This window comes from Chlorocebus sabaeus, chromosome 2 (assembly GCF_047675955.1).
Source record: "Chlorocebus sabaeus isolate Y175 chromosome 2, mChlSab1.0.hap1, whole genome shotgun sequence".
In the NCBI taxonomy this organism is placed as follows: domain Eukaryota; kingdom Metazoa; phylum Chordata; class Mammalia; order Primates; family Cercopithecidae; genus Chlorocebus; species Chlorocebus sabaeus.
The window spans coordinates 76,613,703-76,628,473 of NC_132905.1; the positions used below are offsets into that span (position 1 = coordinate 76,613,703).

A 14,771-nucleotide genomic window follows, 5' to 3' on the forward strand; every position below is an offset into this window, starting at 1 on the left:
AACAGAGTGAGAACTCACTTATTACCGTGGAGATGGCACAGAGCCATGATTCAAACATCTCCCACCAGGCCCAAAGTCCACCACTGGGGATCAAATTTCAACATGAGACTTGGAGGAGACAAACATCCAAAGGATATCAACCCCATACCCACTTTCCCCTACTGTTAACATCTTACATGAGTATGATATATTTGTTACAATTAACCAATACTGATACACTGTTATTAGCTGAAGTCCATACTTATTTAGATTTCTGTAGTTTTTGCATAATTTTCTTTTTCTTTTCCAGTGCCCCATCAAGGGTACCAACTACATTGAGTTGTTATGTCTTTTTAGGTTCCTATTGTTTGTGACTATTTCTCAGACTTTCCTTGTTTTGATGACCTTTTGAGGAGAACTAGTCAGATGTTGTGTAGAATTTTCTTCATTGGGATTTGTCTGATGTTTATCTGATGATTAGATTACAGCTATGGGTTTTGGGGCGGAAGACAACAGAGGTAAAGTGCCATTTGTGCCACATCATATCCAGGGTACCTACTACCAACGTGATTTGACTGTTGGAGTTGACTTTCATCACCTGGCTGAGGTCATCAGGTTTGTCAGTTTCTCCACTGTAAAGTTACTTCACATCGCCCTACCCCTGCCTCGCCACCCCAGCGCTTTCCATAAAACACTCTTGGAAAGGGAATCATGATGTGCAACTCACACTTTCAAAATGGGGAGTTATAGATCCCCTCCTCGAGGACTGAGTTATCTACCTACAGAATTTGGAATTCTGCATGGGAGATTTATCTTTTCCACCTGTTTGTTCAGTTATTTTTATCGGTATGGACTCAGAGATATTTATTTCCATACTTTTTGTTACAATCCAATATTACCTTATTTATTTTGTCACTCAAATTTTTCCAGCTTTGGCCATTGGGAGCTCTTTCAGTTAGCTCCTACCCCCACCATTTGTGTGTATGTGTGGTGTGTGTGTATGTGTGTGGGGTGTGTGTGTAGTGTGTGGTGTGTGTGTCATGTATGTGATGTGTGTGTAGTGTGTGTGGTGTGTGTGTGGTGTGTGCGTGTGGTATGTGTGGTGTGCGTAGTGTGTAGTGTGCTGTGTAATGTGTGTAGTGTGTGTGGCATGTGTAGTAGGTATGTGTACAGTGTGTGTTGTGTAGTGTGTGTGTAGAGTGTGTGTGTGGCATGTGTGTAGTGTGTGTAGTGTGTTTGTAGTGTGTGGGTGTGTAGTGTGTGTGTAAAGTGTGTGTGTGGTGTGGTATAGTGTGTGTGGTGTATTGTGTGTGTATAGTGTTTGTGTTGTGTAGTGTGTGTGGTGTGTATGTGTAGTAGGTATGTGTAGAGTGTGTGTGTAGTGTGTGTGGCATGTGTGTAGTGTGTGTGTAGTAGGTATGTGTAGAGTGTGTGTGTTGTGTAGTATGTGTGTGTAGTGTGTGTGTGTTGTGTAGTATGTGTGTGTAGTGTGTGTACAGCATGTGTGTGTTGTGTAGTGTGTGTGTGGTGTGTAGTGTGTGGTGTGTGTGGTGTGTGTGTAGTAGGTATGTGTAGTGTGTGTGTAGAGTGTGTGTGTGTAATTTCTTTACTTTCTGGCACTATCAGATGCTCCAGGCTCATCTTGTAGTATTTGCTGCCCAAGTCCTATAAACAGCAATTTCTCCAAGGAGCCTTGGATCCTTTTATTGGAGAATGGTATTAGAAACCAAATTTCAGTGCTACGTGTGCTTGTTGCTATGGAGTATTATTGCTTCTAAGCCCTCTCGCCTGACAGTAAGGAAATATATGTGTGTATACTAGCCCGTGTGTGTGTGTGTGTATATATATATATATACAAAACTTTCTATATGTAATCATCTGCATCTATATTAAGCTAAACATGAGTTCATTCTGGTATCTCCAATTCTAATCTGTTGCCACATGGATCATTCTAGCCTCCTCCTCAGGGGTCATTTTTATCAGAAGCAATGTTGCTTAGTAACATAGCAGACATATGTTTATCTGTTTCTAGGAAACAGAGCTTCCAAAGGTCAAATTCTCATGCAAAAGAGGAAAAGGTTTTGTTAATCCTTTACTTATATTCATCAGTGAGGCTCTCCACTGCTCTGAGGATAAAGAACAAATTCCTTCACCTGCAAGGCTCTGCAGTGACCTGGCCTGGTAATTCCAGGCTCATCTCCTACCACGTTCCTTATCGAGCCCTCCATGACAACCACACGGGTCTCCTTCAGCTCTCAAACTCATCACACACTTCCTTCTACCCCAAGTTCTTCGCCTATGCTAGGCCCTCTGCTGCACTTCTCTTTCCTCCCCTCTTTACCTGGCTGCCTTCTACTCATCCTTCTGATCTCAGCTCAACCCACACTTTTACAGGAAGCCATTCCTATCCCCAAGACTAGGTTGGCGTCCTTGTTTGAGGCTTGCACTATATACTTTTATTTTCTAGCACTTACTATAACTGCAATGTTACATTTACTTATCCTTTTCTCCCACTAGAATATGAGCTATTTGAGTGTAGGGATGGAGTCTACCTAGCTAACTAGTGTATAATATTTGCCCATTTTCTCTGTTCTTTATTCAAATGAGGACTTATCCAGAGCTTCCTCGGTGTTAGCCCCTTTTCTAGTGTCTGGGGATACTGCAGGGAGGGAAACAGGCAAAAACCCTCTTCTCTTGGCTCTTATTTTTTAGTGGAGGTGGCAATAAGCAGACAGAAACTAATGTCAGTTGGTAAATGCTGTAGAGAAAAATTCAGAGTGAGGGAGTAAAGAGTGCTGGGGCACTGCTATTTTTGAAAGGAGGGCCTGGAATGGTGTCTCTGAGAAGGTGGCATTTGAGCAAAGACTTGAAGGAAGTGAGGGAAGGGGGTGAGGGCGGGAAATATCAGAAAGAAAAACATCCCAGGCAGAAGGAACAGCCAGCGCAAAGGCTGAGGTTGGACAGCGCATGACTGAGGGAAGGAACAGTGAGTGCTTTAAGGGAGGTATCTCATCTCATTCCCATAAAGCTTCCCACATCCATTTCACAGAGGAGGAAACCGAGCTCCAGGAGGGGAGTCCTTTACACCAGGGCACCCAGCTGTGGGGGTGGAGCTGGGATTTGAACAAGAGTGTGGTGCCAGGGCTAGCATCCCTTTGAAGTCTCTAACAACAGGCCAGGCCTCTGCCAGACTGGGAGGAAACGGAGGCCTTCCCAGCCCTGGTGGACCTGCCCAGGGCTAGGCTATGCAGGTCTTGAAGGCACAGGCATCCATCATCCAGGGTGACTTCCAGTCTCCTGGTTGGTGAGGACTGCACAGAAGTTTGGAGGAGGACAGGTTAGGCTCCGCTCATGAGGTGGCCGAGGAGGACATGGCATTCTCATTTGCCTGTCCTTCCACATGGCCAACTTCTGCTGGCCCTCCCACAGCCCTTGAAGGCTGCACATTCCCGTTCCTCATGGACAGAAGTGGACACAGGCTCAGAGGCCAGAAGTACTACCCCAGGCCACACGATTCAGCTGGTCACCGTGTCTTCCCTGAACCTGCACGATTCAGACCAAAGCTTTCTCTGGGGTTGGCATGTGTTACCCAAAGAGGAAATGTCTCCTTGAATTTGGTACTCTAGGCACTTCACTCGACTCATCTTAACTCCAGCCCAGCCCTGTAAAGGAAGTAAGTGAAAGTCACTCCTATTCACAGCCTGTTCACCCACACCCACCTAGGTCGTTCTAGGCGATCAGACACGGGTCCTGTTCTCCAGGAGCTGCCAATCCGATGGAGGAGGCTGACCCTTAAACAAAATCAGGACCGTCAGAGATCAAAGCAAACAGTGCAGGCAAAAGGAGAGCCCAGATGGAGGGGCCCCTGGGGTGAGTGGGTGTGTGTGCCCAGGGAGGGGTTCCAGAAGAAGAGGCCCCACAACTGGGCCTTGGAGGGTGAGGGTGTGTTTGGCCATTGGCTATGCGCCCAAGAGAACACCCCTCTTGGGCGGGGCTCTCCACTGTCCCACAGAGAAAAAATTGCAGAGAAAAGGGGGAGGGGGCTCGTCAGATTCTTTCTCGCAGCCTTCAGGTGGCGCCCTTGAGCCATGGAGCCGCAAGCGCCAGAGGAGACTGTCCCGACCTAAGGACCTCAGAGAGGACCCGGGGTCCTACCTGAGGGCTGTGGGGGGTGGGGGGTGGGGGGTGGGGGGAAGGGGAAGTGGGAGAGTGGGAGTGAGGAGGGGGCAGGCACCTGGGCTTGGGGCAATAGGGGCTTTCCAGTGGTGTGGAGAGGCAGGCGGCGGGGGAGGGGTGTTCTCCAGCACCCCCCGCCCACCCCGCCCCTACGCCCGGGGACCGCGGGCTCGAAGCCCCAGTTCACTAAGCCCAGGCGCTGGCGATCCAGATCTGCCTGGAGGGGAGGGGAGGACGATGGATTGGAGCCCCCGCACCCTCACCCCAGACCATCACACGCCTTCCAGTCCCTCTCTGGGCTAACTCTCCGGGCGTCCTCGCCGGCCGCGGGCGGAGCTCGCTCCGCGGCGCTCGGCGATCCCCGGCCCCCGCCCCTTCTCCTGTCCCTCTGTCCCTGGATCCCCCCCCAGCGGCCGCCACCGCCGCCGTACAGCTCCGCGCGGCGCAAGCAGGTACGTGCGCCTAGGCAGCTGCTCCGGGCCGGGCCGGGCCGGGAAGGGGGCGGGAGACGAGGAGGGCTAGGCAGTGGCGGCCAGGCCCGCGCCCTCCGGGCTGCGCCGCAGGAGAGACCCCCGCAGGCGGACGCCGGCTGCAGGAAGGCGGACGGGCACTGGGAGGACGCACCCTTGCCCGCCGGCCGCCGGGCGCCCTTCGCCCCGCGTGGGGAGGCAGGGAGGGAGGCCCGGCACAGGTACGCACGCGGAGAGGGGACTGCGGGGGGGCGGCTGGAGGCCGAGGGCCGGGGGCGGGGAGTGGGGGCGAAGGACAGTTAGCCTGACCTCGCGGCCCGCCGAAGGACATGCGGCCAGGGGACCCGGCCTCCCCGGGCCTCCGCCTGGTCCGATTCGGCCTGCCCTGGCCCGCGCCTATGGTCAAGGGCAGGAGCAGGGGGTGTGGACTGCGGGCCGGCGAGAGCGGGCGCAGTGGGCAGCCGGCGTGCTGGGGCTTTCTGCGCGCAACTTTGGGTACAACAGCGTGGACCTGCGTGTGCGTATCTACGCGCCCCAAGGCTTTGTGTACAACTCGTGCGTGTGTCTATCGATTGCGTTTTGTGAAGCTTCATCCACAGCCGCTGTGTGTCCCTCTCTCCGGGTGTCAGTGCGCGCGATGGGTGGGGTATTGGGCCCCTGCGGGTCTTGGTGGATCTGGCTTGAATCTTACTCCCAGGGGCACTTAAGAGAGAGTGTGTGTGTGTGTGTGTGTGTGTACTCGCGCGTGCGTGTGACCAGTCCTGCCCCCTCCCAGGGTATGGGTAATCGTGTGGCTGGAAGATCTGAGGGTCACACTACGTGGCTTCTGGGTGTCTGTGGGTACTGCCGTGGGAACAGCTGCTGGGGGAGTGAGTGTGGAACTGGAGTGTTCCTTTCAGGACCTGTCTGACTGCAGATGAAATTAGTAACTGGTAGGGTCGTGGGGTGTGAACGGTGGGCAGGAGCAGCTGTGTCAGTTGGTGTGTTTCTGTTTCTGTTTGGGTAATTGGGCACGGCCTTTGTGTAACTGGTGAGTATCTCTGAACCTGTGCATGAAACAGAGAGATGTCCTAACTCTGGGTGAGAGGAATCCTCTTTTTTCTCTGCCCTCTCACTGTGGCATCCTAAGAAAAAAGTTTTGGGGTCCTGCAGCATGAAGGAGAGCCCTGCTCCCAGAATGTGGGAGCCCCAGATTTCTTCCAGGTTATGGAGGCATCAACATGTCAGTCTGGGAAAGGGGCTCCTGGGCCACTCCAGGAGCTGAGTTGGGTGGAAGGTGCTGAGGGTGTGGTTGGGGGCCACTTCTGAGCACCCACATGGCACCCATTGCTGGTACCTGTTTGTGGCTGGGCACTCAGGAAAATGTTTTTGGTGCTAAGAGTAAAAAGCCAACCAACAAACACATCTTTTTTTTCTGTCTATTCACTGGAAAGTAAGAGGAGTCTGGGCCCAGGCTGGGGACCCAGATGGAATTGAAACTTATCCCTGCTCTCAAGGTGCTGACGGTTGCTGTTAAACAGCCAGATAAAATGAAGGGTCTATGAGTGAGGGATGCAGAGCCAGGGAAGGCTGGTGGAGTGATACCACCAGCACAGGGGTATGAGTTTGCAGGTTTGTACGTGATAATAATTCTTAGGGAACCTGCATTCAATTCCTGTCCCACCCTCCCATACAGGCCATGGGATCTTGGCCATGTAAATGGAGACAGTAATTCCCGATCGTGGGGCTGGGGAGGGTGATATGAGATACTCCTGCATGAAGTGTCGGGTACACAGCTTAACAGCTAGTAGGTGCTTGGTAAACATTTACTAAAATGGGACTCTGGAAAGAGAGATGTAGTGATAGAAACGGGTTGTAAAGGGAAAGAAGCTTTGTACTCACATGAAAGGCCCTATATGTGCTAAGAGGAGGTGTCTGATGCTAGTCCATATTGACAGGAAGGTCAGAAAGATTGAAAAACATGTCTTCCTGCACTGAGGCTCTTTGAGTTTCATTCATTCATTCCATTCATCCTCACTTCATTTGCTCATATTTACACATACACACACACAGACAGAGAGAGAGAGAGACAGAGAGAACCACAGTGCACTGGAGAATAAACTCCAACATGAGAATGCAGAGAATCATGTGTGTGTGCATGTATGTGTGTGTAGACACACTAGAGCATGCGAGCCACTTTGCACCTGGGGGTCTCTGTAGCCCGTGGACTTGTGTGCCTAGGGCTCTGAGTGTATGTGCATGTGCCCTCAGGCCATCAGTATATACAAGGAGCGATGCAGTTCTGCTATGGATCAGGAATGACACATGCCAGGCAAGGAAGGGGGCTGAGGTAGGACCTGCCAGGGAGAGGCTAGATCCAAGAGCCCCAATTGCCAACTCCAGGTGAGTGTTATAAGGGAACGGGGGCCTAAGGTGGCCAGATTCTTTCATTTTGCAGGAGAAGCCAGGAATCCAACATTTAAAATGTAAAATCTAAAATCTTTTGCTTTTTATACATTTGCAACTAATTCACCAAAAACAAATGAACAGGCCAGGAACAAAACAAAGCAAAACTTCTGTCAGCCAAATATGGTCCCCGGGCTGTCAGTCAGTATCCTTCAGTGGGAATGCACATGTGCTGTCTGTGTCTGGGTGGGTGTGTGTTCAGGTTCTTGGGTGGGGTGAGTCCTTTTGCAGCACAGACAGTGTCCCTCTTCTCACCTCTCCCTCCTGGTTCCCCTCCTGTGGTCCTAGTCCAGGTCCCCACCCTTTTGTTTACATAAAAGCATTTGGCTTTGACCTAGTCATGGCTCTCCAGTCTGCCCCTTCCTCTTGGCCCTTTCAGCCATGCCATCCCCAACCTGCTGGCTTCCTTGCTGGACCCCCGTCCTCCACTTTGCCCGCTCCCATCCCATCAGTCCTCCTTTCTTCTGAAGCCGAGGCAGATGTCAGCACTTCCCGCTCCAGCTCCTCAGCTCGCATGACTCTCAGGCTCCTTGGCCTGGCTTTCAGAGTCCTTTGTGAGCTGGCCCCAGCTGGCCTCTGAGGCAGTCTGTTCCCCTTTCCAGAATGCCCTCATCACCTTCCATTGCTGGGAAATATCCAATTCATCTTCTGAGATCTGGCTCAAATGCCACCAACTCCCAGAAACTTCCCTTCCTCTGTTCCCACAACTTCTGCATTTCTACCCCCTCCCCCACCTCTGTCATCCTTCCCTCATACAAGGTTCATGGATTGCACTGGCCAGGGTGTTGCATGCACTACTTTATGAAATCCTCACAACAGCCTTATGAGGGAGGCATTTTATTCATTACCATTTTACAGATAAGAAGAAGACCGAATCTGGAGAGGTCACATCACTTGCCCAAGCTCAAGTGGTGAAGCTGGGATTTGAGCCTGATGTTCACGCTATCTACATTCCCTCCATCATAATAGGAGCTCATCGCTAACACTGAGCACTCAGGGTTCTGAGCACTTTGCATAGGTTGTCTCGATCCTACTCCAGCTTTGTGAACTAGAGGGGAGTAGCAGGATTATTTTATAGGTGGGGAAACTGAAGCCAAGACAGGATTAGTGAATTGCCCACAGCCATACCCCAGCTGGTGGTGGAGTGGGATCTGGGCCCGGATCACACTGTTCTGTCATTGTCTTATTCCCTGTCTTCCCCTCTGTCTGGCAGACACCCCCAAGTGGGAATCGTGCCTGACTCACCTTCATGTGCTTGGGGACTGGTGTGATGTCCTCCACAACAGGGAGAGGTTGCTACATTCAACTGACTTTCTGTTTTCTCTTCCAGCTGCCAAGGGGCCAAGGGATGAGCTGGGGCCCTCCTTCCCAATGGCATCTCCCCCTGGTCTGGAACTGAAGACACTGAGCAATGGTCCTTAAGCCCCAAGGAGATCAGCTCCCCTGGGCCCGGTGGCCCCATCCAGGGAGGGTGTGGAGAATGCCTGCTTCTCCTCAGAGGAGCACGAGACCCATTTCCAGAACCCTGGGAACACGAGACTGGGCAGCTCACCCAGTCCCTCTGGGGGTGTCTCCTCACTGCCCCGATCCCAGCGGGATGATCTGTCCCTGCATTCAGAGGAGGGGCCAGGCCTGGAGCCCGTGAGTCGCCCGGTGGATTATGGCTTTGTTTCCGCCCTCGTTTTCCTGGTGAGTGGGATTCTCTTGGTGGTGACAGCATACGCCATCCCCCGTGAGGCTCGAGTCAATCCGGACACAGTGACAGCGCGGGAGATGGAACGACTAGAAATGTACTACGCCCGCCTAGGCTCCCACTTGGACAAGTGCATCATCGCAGGCCTGGGGCTGCTCACGGTGGGCGGCATGCTCTTGTTGGTGCTGCTCATGGTCTCCCTGTGCAAGGGCGAGCTGTACCGCCGGAGGACCTTCGTCCCCGGCAGGGGCTCCAGGAAGACCTATGGCTCCATTAACCTGCGCATGAGACAGCTCAATGGGGATGGGGGCCAGGCCCTGGTGGAGAATGAAGTTGTCCAGGTCTCAGAGACTAGCCACACCCTCCAGAGGTCTTAAGTACTCCCACCTTATCTGGCTGCTTTAGCTCCAGTGCCACAAGATCCCCCCACACCCGCCCCCCCGCCAAGGCCTGGGGTTTCAAACTGAGCTCACATAGGGGCTTGTGGAAGAAGTACTGGGTACTGGAAGGAGAGCTCGGGGCCGAGCCCATGCCCCACATGGGCAAGCAGCCCCCTGGTCTGTTTTGTAGCTGAGGTTTTGCATACGGTTTTGTTTGGAGGATGGCTTCTGCTGCTAAAAATATAAAAGTTTGGAAACCGCTGCTCTTGGAGGATGAGGTTTCTTGGCATTTCTGAAGACCGGGAGCTGTTTGAAAGGTTGCCCATCTCGTTCCCTCATGCCTTGGGAGTGAGGGACCTCTTCTGTCCTTATCGGCTGAGTGAGGGTGTTGAGGGGTCCCTTTCAGCCCTGACCATCTAAGGTGGGAGGTGGCTTCATGATGAGGGGAAAAGTCAGCACCAGAGTGACCCCCAGTACCCCCACTGACTAAACTGTGATCCTACCCTCACCAGGCCTCAGTTGCCCTGCCTTCAAGTGAGGGGGTTGGACTGGATGACCCCTGAGGTCCCTCTAGTTCTTCCCTGGGAATGGGAACCCAGTCTCTGTCTCCAGTCACCCCTCCAGGGGAGGAAGGCATCCACCAGGCACTAACCATTCTCCCTGCCACTTTCTGGCCTGACTTCAGGGACCACCACAGCCAGCAGCTCTCATGGTCTCAGGAAAGAGCTCCCTGGTGGGGTTGGGTTCAGTTCAAAGTTTGCGACAGCCTGGTTTTCGTCTTGGGGTCGAATTTCCTGCAGTGACACATTTTTACAAAGCCAAGTGCACAATATTCCCCAGTTCTTTGGGCAAGAAGGATCTTTTACACAGGAAAGGGTGAGGGCTTTATTGTATTTCTGTGGGCATGATGCAGGCCTTGATCACCTTCTCCTCAATAGTATGTCTCTTGCTCCTGACCTTATTTGGATAGCAGGAAAAAAAATTTTTTATGTTGAATTTATAACCTTAATCTCCCCCATATAGTAGTAAAGTGAAGCCACAGTTTATTCGGGAGAGAAATCAGGCACATTTGGGTGGCCTAGACATGCTGGCCACATTGCCATTTGTTTTCTTCTTATGAAATGTTTCTAGGTTCCTGCAGACTCTCTTTAAACTCTTGATAAGGAAAGGAAGTAGGTCCTGGGGCAAGAAGACATAGGTGTTTGAGGACTGTGGGGAGGCATCCTTCAGTCTGAATGGCCCCAGAGGCCTTTGAGAGCACATGCCTTCTAAGCCACTGGTGTAGAGACCCTACAGGAGTCATTTTAGTGAATCCCCTGCCCAATGTAGGTCCTACTTACTCCATCTCAGTTGGCCACATGGGCCGAGGATCCTGTTTCTTGGGGATGGGAGGGTGGGGTGGGCATGGAGTCTGTAGGGTAGAGAGGCCCTGATGAGCTGTAACTTGAGCCTTCAGTCCAGTGAGTTGAACATCTGGGGAGTGTAATATCACAGCTTCTATGACAGATCAAATATCTGCTCCTACTGGTAGGTTTTACCAAGAGCTGAGAGCTAGAGGAAGGCTGGAAGGGACAAGGGTTGTTTATCTTGGCTTCCCAGATTTTTGTTGTGGTATTGAAGGGGTGTGGTTTGAAAAGAGCAAAGCTCCAAGATGGTAAAATACTGACAAGTCCTAGGCTTCCGCTGTTGTGTCGCTTTCTCCCAGGCTCCAAGCAGGCACAGCCACAGAACGTGGCATGAGCTGTTCTAAGTAAACTACAGAGGATTGGACATCCCAAATCATGGGCTAAGGCTTTTCAATCCATAATGATAATAATAAAAATATCAACCAAGTCATATGGATTACTGTGATGGTGGCAGACTCATTTGGATACTAATGATCTGTCATACCTGTTGAGTGAATGCATCTGGGACCATCAGTTCATATCAGTTTAAATGCAACGAGTTTATTTAGGGGAGAAATCAGACACATTTGGGTGGCCTGGACACACTGGCCACATTGCCATTTGTTTTTTTCTTATGAAATGTTTGATGTTAATCATCAAACAGATTTAGGGGCTAAATCTGTTTGATGATTAAATCCCAGGAATCTCAGGTTTTTCTAAGCCAGAGAAGTCTGCTTTGCATTCTAATGTTGAAACTCCTTTAGAAAATGTGTATAATGGACCAAGGCAGTTATTACCTTGTCAGTGAATTAAGAAAGCTTGAGAGATGACAAAAACATTTCCCATGATTACAGCTGAGATCTGCCAGCTGGTGGATCAGAAACAGGTTTAAGAAGGAGGTGATTAGGAACACGGAGTAGGGTGCTGAGAACTTTCTTTGCAGCATCCCAGGGGCCCCTGTGGTTACTGAAATGTGCCTCTCCTCCAGCAACTGCCTCTCCCACCCAACCCGCTCCTAGGGCCCCAAACCTTGCTTTTCCTGGTGCATCAGAACAGATACGATTTTGGAATTGGTAAGACTAAAGTTGGAATCCAGGCTCTGCCACTTACTGGCTGTGTGACCTTGGGCAAGTTACTCCACTTCTTTGAGTCAGGATTTCTCTATCTGTGAAGTGGGTTTAACGAAAGCTCTGCCTCAGGGTGGTGGTGCAGATTACAGATAAAATGGAGAACTGCATAGTATAAGGTCCAGGAATGATGATGCTCTCCCTCCCCACCTCAACTGGGGATAGCTGGATTAGGCCTCAAACGCTGTGGCCAACCCTTCTGCCTTTCTTCTGTCACACCTCACATCCCAGATCAGCACATCTTGTCAGCTCCACTTTCAGAATCTGATCGCTGTCCACCCTCGGCTGTCACTGCCAGTCCGGGGTTGCTCACTGGTGTTCTGGCTTTCTCTCTTACCCGCTTCTCCTCCCCTCCTCGCCGCCCCACCACCAGGTTCATCCTCCACTCAGCAGCCAGAGGAAGGGCCAGAGGGTGGTCAGGTCATGCCACTCCTCTGCTCAAAACTCTCCTATGGCTCCCTCTCCAGGCAAAAGCCAAAATTCTCACCACAACCAGTGGCAGATTTATAGCAAGACTGGCAAAGCTTAAGTGTCCGGGCCTCTCTCTAGCACAAGCCCCTTCCAAGGCCCTGAATTGACTTATCTATCTTGAAGATGCCCCCCCTGGACTGCATAAGCTTCAGGTAACCCCAAACCGGGGTTCATCCCTCACAGTGGCCTACAAGGCCCTAAGCAATTGGGCCCCTGGGCTTCTCTGACCTTATCTCTCACCCCTTACCCCTTTACTTACTCACCCCAGCCACACTTGCCTCTTGACCATTCCTCAACCTTACTGGGCACGCTCACATCCAAGGGACTTCAGACGTGCTGTTTCCTCTGCCTGGAAGGTACTTCCCCTCAATATCTGCAAGGCCCACTCCCTCACCTCCTTAGGGGCTTTGTTCAAATATCTCCTCCTCAGTGAAGCCTTTGCTGAACACATTTAAAATTGTACCCCACCCCACTTCATTCCCTTTTCTCCTTCGTGGCCATATTTTTCTCTGATCACTAATCACGACCCAGCAGGCTGAGCCTTGTGCTTGTCTTTCCCATCCACGACCTCCCCTACTGGATTGCAAGCTCCATGAAAGCCGGAATTTAGGTCTAACTGGTTCTTGCTGTACTCCCAGTGTTAGAAACATGTTTGGCACATTATAGGTGCTCATTGTTGAATGAGTGGATGAATACATGTAACAAAAGCTTCCTATACCTGCTGGTGCTGCAGAGCCATATGCAGGACCCAGAAGGCCCATGACTCCTTCTCAAACTCCTGGAGCCCTCTCTAGGGGTGATGATCAATTGTGCAAAGGATCACATGCCTCAAAGGTGCTGATTTTGTCACTGGACCCTGTAGCTGGGAACTTGGGAACCCATTTGCCTTCCTCTCCCTGGGCCTTGGTAGGGCTTTATGTGGAAGGGTTAGAGGGGTCTCCCTCATGAAGACCCTTCTCCCCCAACCTTGTTGGGACATAGCCAGGTGCCAGCTAGACCTGGGAGACATTTGCTGGGTGTTTAGGGGCCTGTGAGATAAACCAACTGGATTCTTCCCATCCAAGGACCTTGAGTGCCCAGGCCTGGCCCTTTAGAACCCCAGTATCCATGATCACATCTACTCACTTACCTCAGGCATCTCCCAGCCAAAAATGCCAGCTGCCTGAGATTCCACCATTATTGCTCCCTTCCTTGAGAATAAGCATTAATTTCCCTGGGATTCTCTTTAAAATGTCCTCCCTGTATGTACATATCTATACACAAACGCATATGTGCATGAGCACACACATGCGCATGTGCGTACACACACACACACACACACACACACAAACACACACACAGAGCTTTCTCTTGTCCGACCTAGCCCAGAGGCCGAGGACACCTATCTTGTAAAGCAGCTTCAAGCCAGGACATCCTCTGGATGATTGACGATATCTTCTGTTTCTCCACCAGCCATAGGCCTTGCAGTTCCCAGGATGCCAACCTCACAGCAACAATCAAGTTTCTCCTCCCCAGGTGAAGCTGGTTTCTCTGTATTCTTCCTGCTCCCCGCACCCTTAGCAGGATGGGGAGAGATGTCCGGAAGCATTTCTGTCCTGGCATTTCTGGAGGAGACTGTGTGGTCCTGGGCTGGGAACCAGGAGAACTAGGTCCTGCTGGTCACCCCTTCTCCCTGTGGGCCTTTAGGCAAATGACTCCATCTCTCTGGTCTACCAGAGGAAAATTGGAAACCTTCCCACTCTGTCTTCTCTGAAAGCTAGGGGATCAGAGAACACAAGCAGAGGGCTTTCCGAAGTTGAGAGCTTGGTACTCTGGGTCTGGAGAGCTTTGAAGGGGCAGGAGTGGGGGGTGGGGAAGGGAGGCATTATTAAGAAGCCACAGGAAATGGGGTTCTGTGTCAGGTTCTGTCAGGAAGCACTCACAAAGTCAGGGAGGCCCTCCATCTGGGCCTGCTGGTCTCTCCTGGAGAATGGACTCCTTTTGATGGTCCCCAGGAGGTACATTTCAGCTAGAGAAAGAGAAACTTGCTGAGATCTGGGCTGGAGTGGTAGGGAGCTTCTTGTCAGTGAAGGTATGTTAGCATCTACTGGTCAGGTGTTGGATATCTTAGGGATGGAGCATAGTGGAGATGGGTAGGATTTAGCCAAGAGACTCCCCAAGCTTCCAACCCCCGCTTTGAGGGGAGCCAATGTCCCAACGGCCAGAGGCCTGGCTAAAGACAGTAACAACCCTGGCCCTGTGGTATCTTCTTGTCTTTGGCCCAAAAACCCTCTTCGCCACATTATTTCTCTTCTAGATCAAGCTGTTCCATGAGCAAAGGGACAGGACCAGGACACCTAAATGGTGCAGAGGGTTGCAGGATGACCATCTTCCTCCTCCCAGAGGGCCAAGTGATTCTGAGCTTTCTCCCTACTCAAATCTCAGAGGGCTTGTCAGAGGCAGAGTCCCTTACAGAGGAGGTGCACTGAGGATGGTCCGTCAGATGAGTGGGACTGCCTGGATGCTTGGTTGTAGTTTAATGCCTCTTAGCCTGTTTCCTCATCTGTAAAAGGGTAGTGCTAATAACAGTGCCTTCCCCATAAGGCTGTGGTGAGCAGAAAATAAAATGATACCTGTAAAGTACTTAGCACGGTGCCTGGCACCCC

General features: G+C 51.5%; 1 protein-coding gene across 1 annotated transcript; it reads left to right on the plus strand.

Moving 5' to 3' along the window:
• The first annotated feature begins 4,915 nt into the window (after window positions 1-4,915).
• On the plus strand, window positions 4,916-9,405 carry LOC103220903 (transmembrane protein 74B). Its single transcript, XM_037996199.2, is given in 2 exon segments — window positions 4,916-5,142; window positions 8,401-9,405. A coding segment is annotated over 1 exon segment (699 nt). The 5' UTR covers window positions 4,916-5,142; window positions 8,401-8,441; the 3' UTR covers window positions 9,141-9,405.
• Window positions 9,406-14,771: the final 5,366 nt, after the last annotated feature.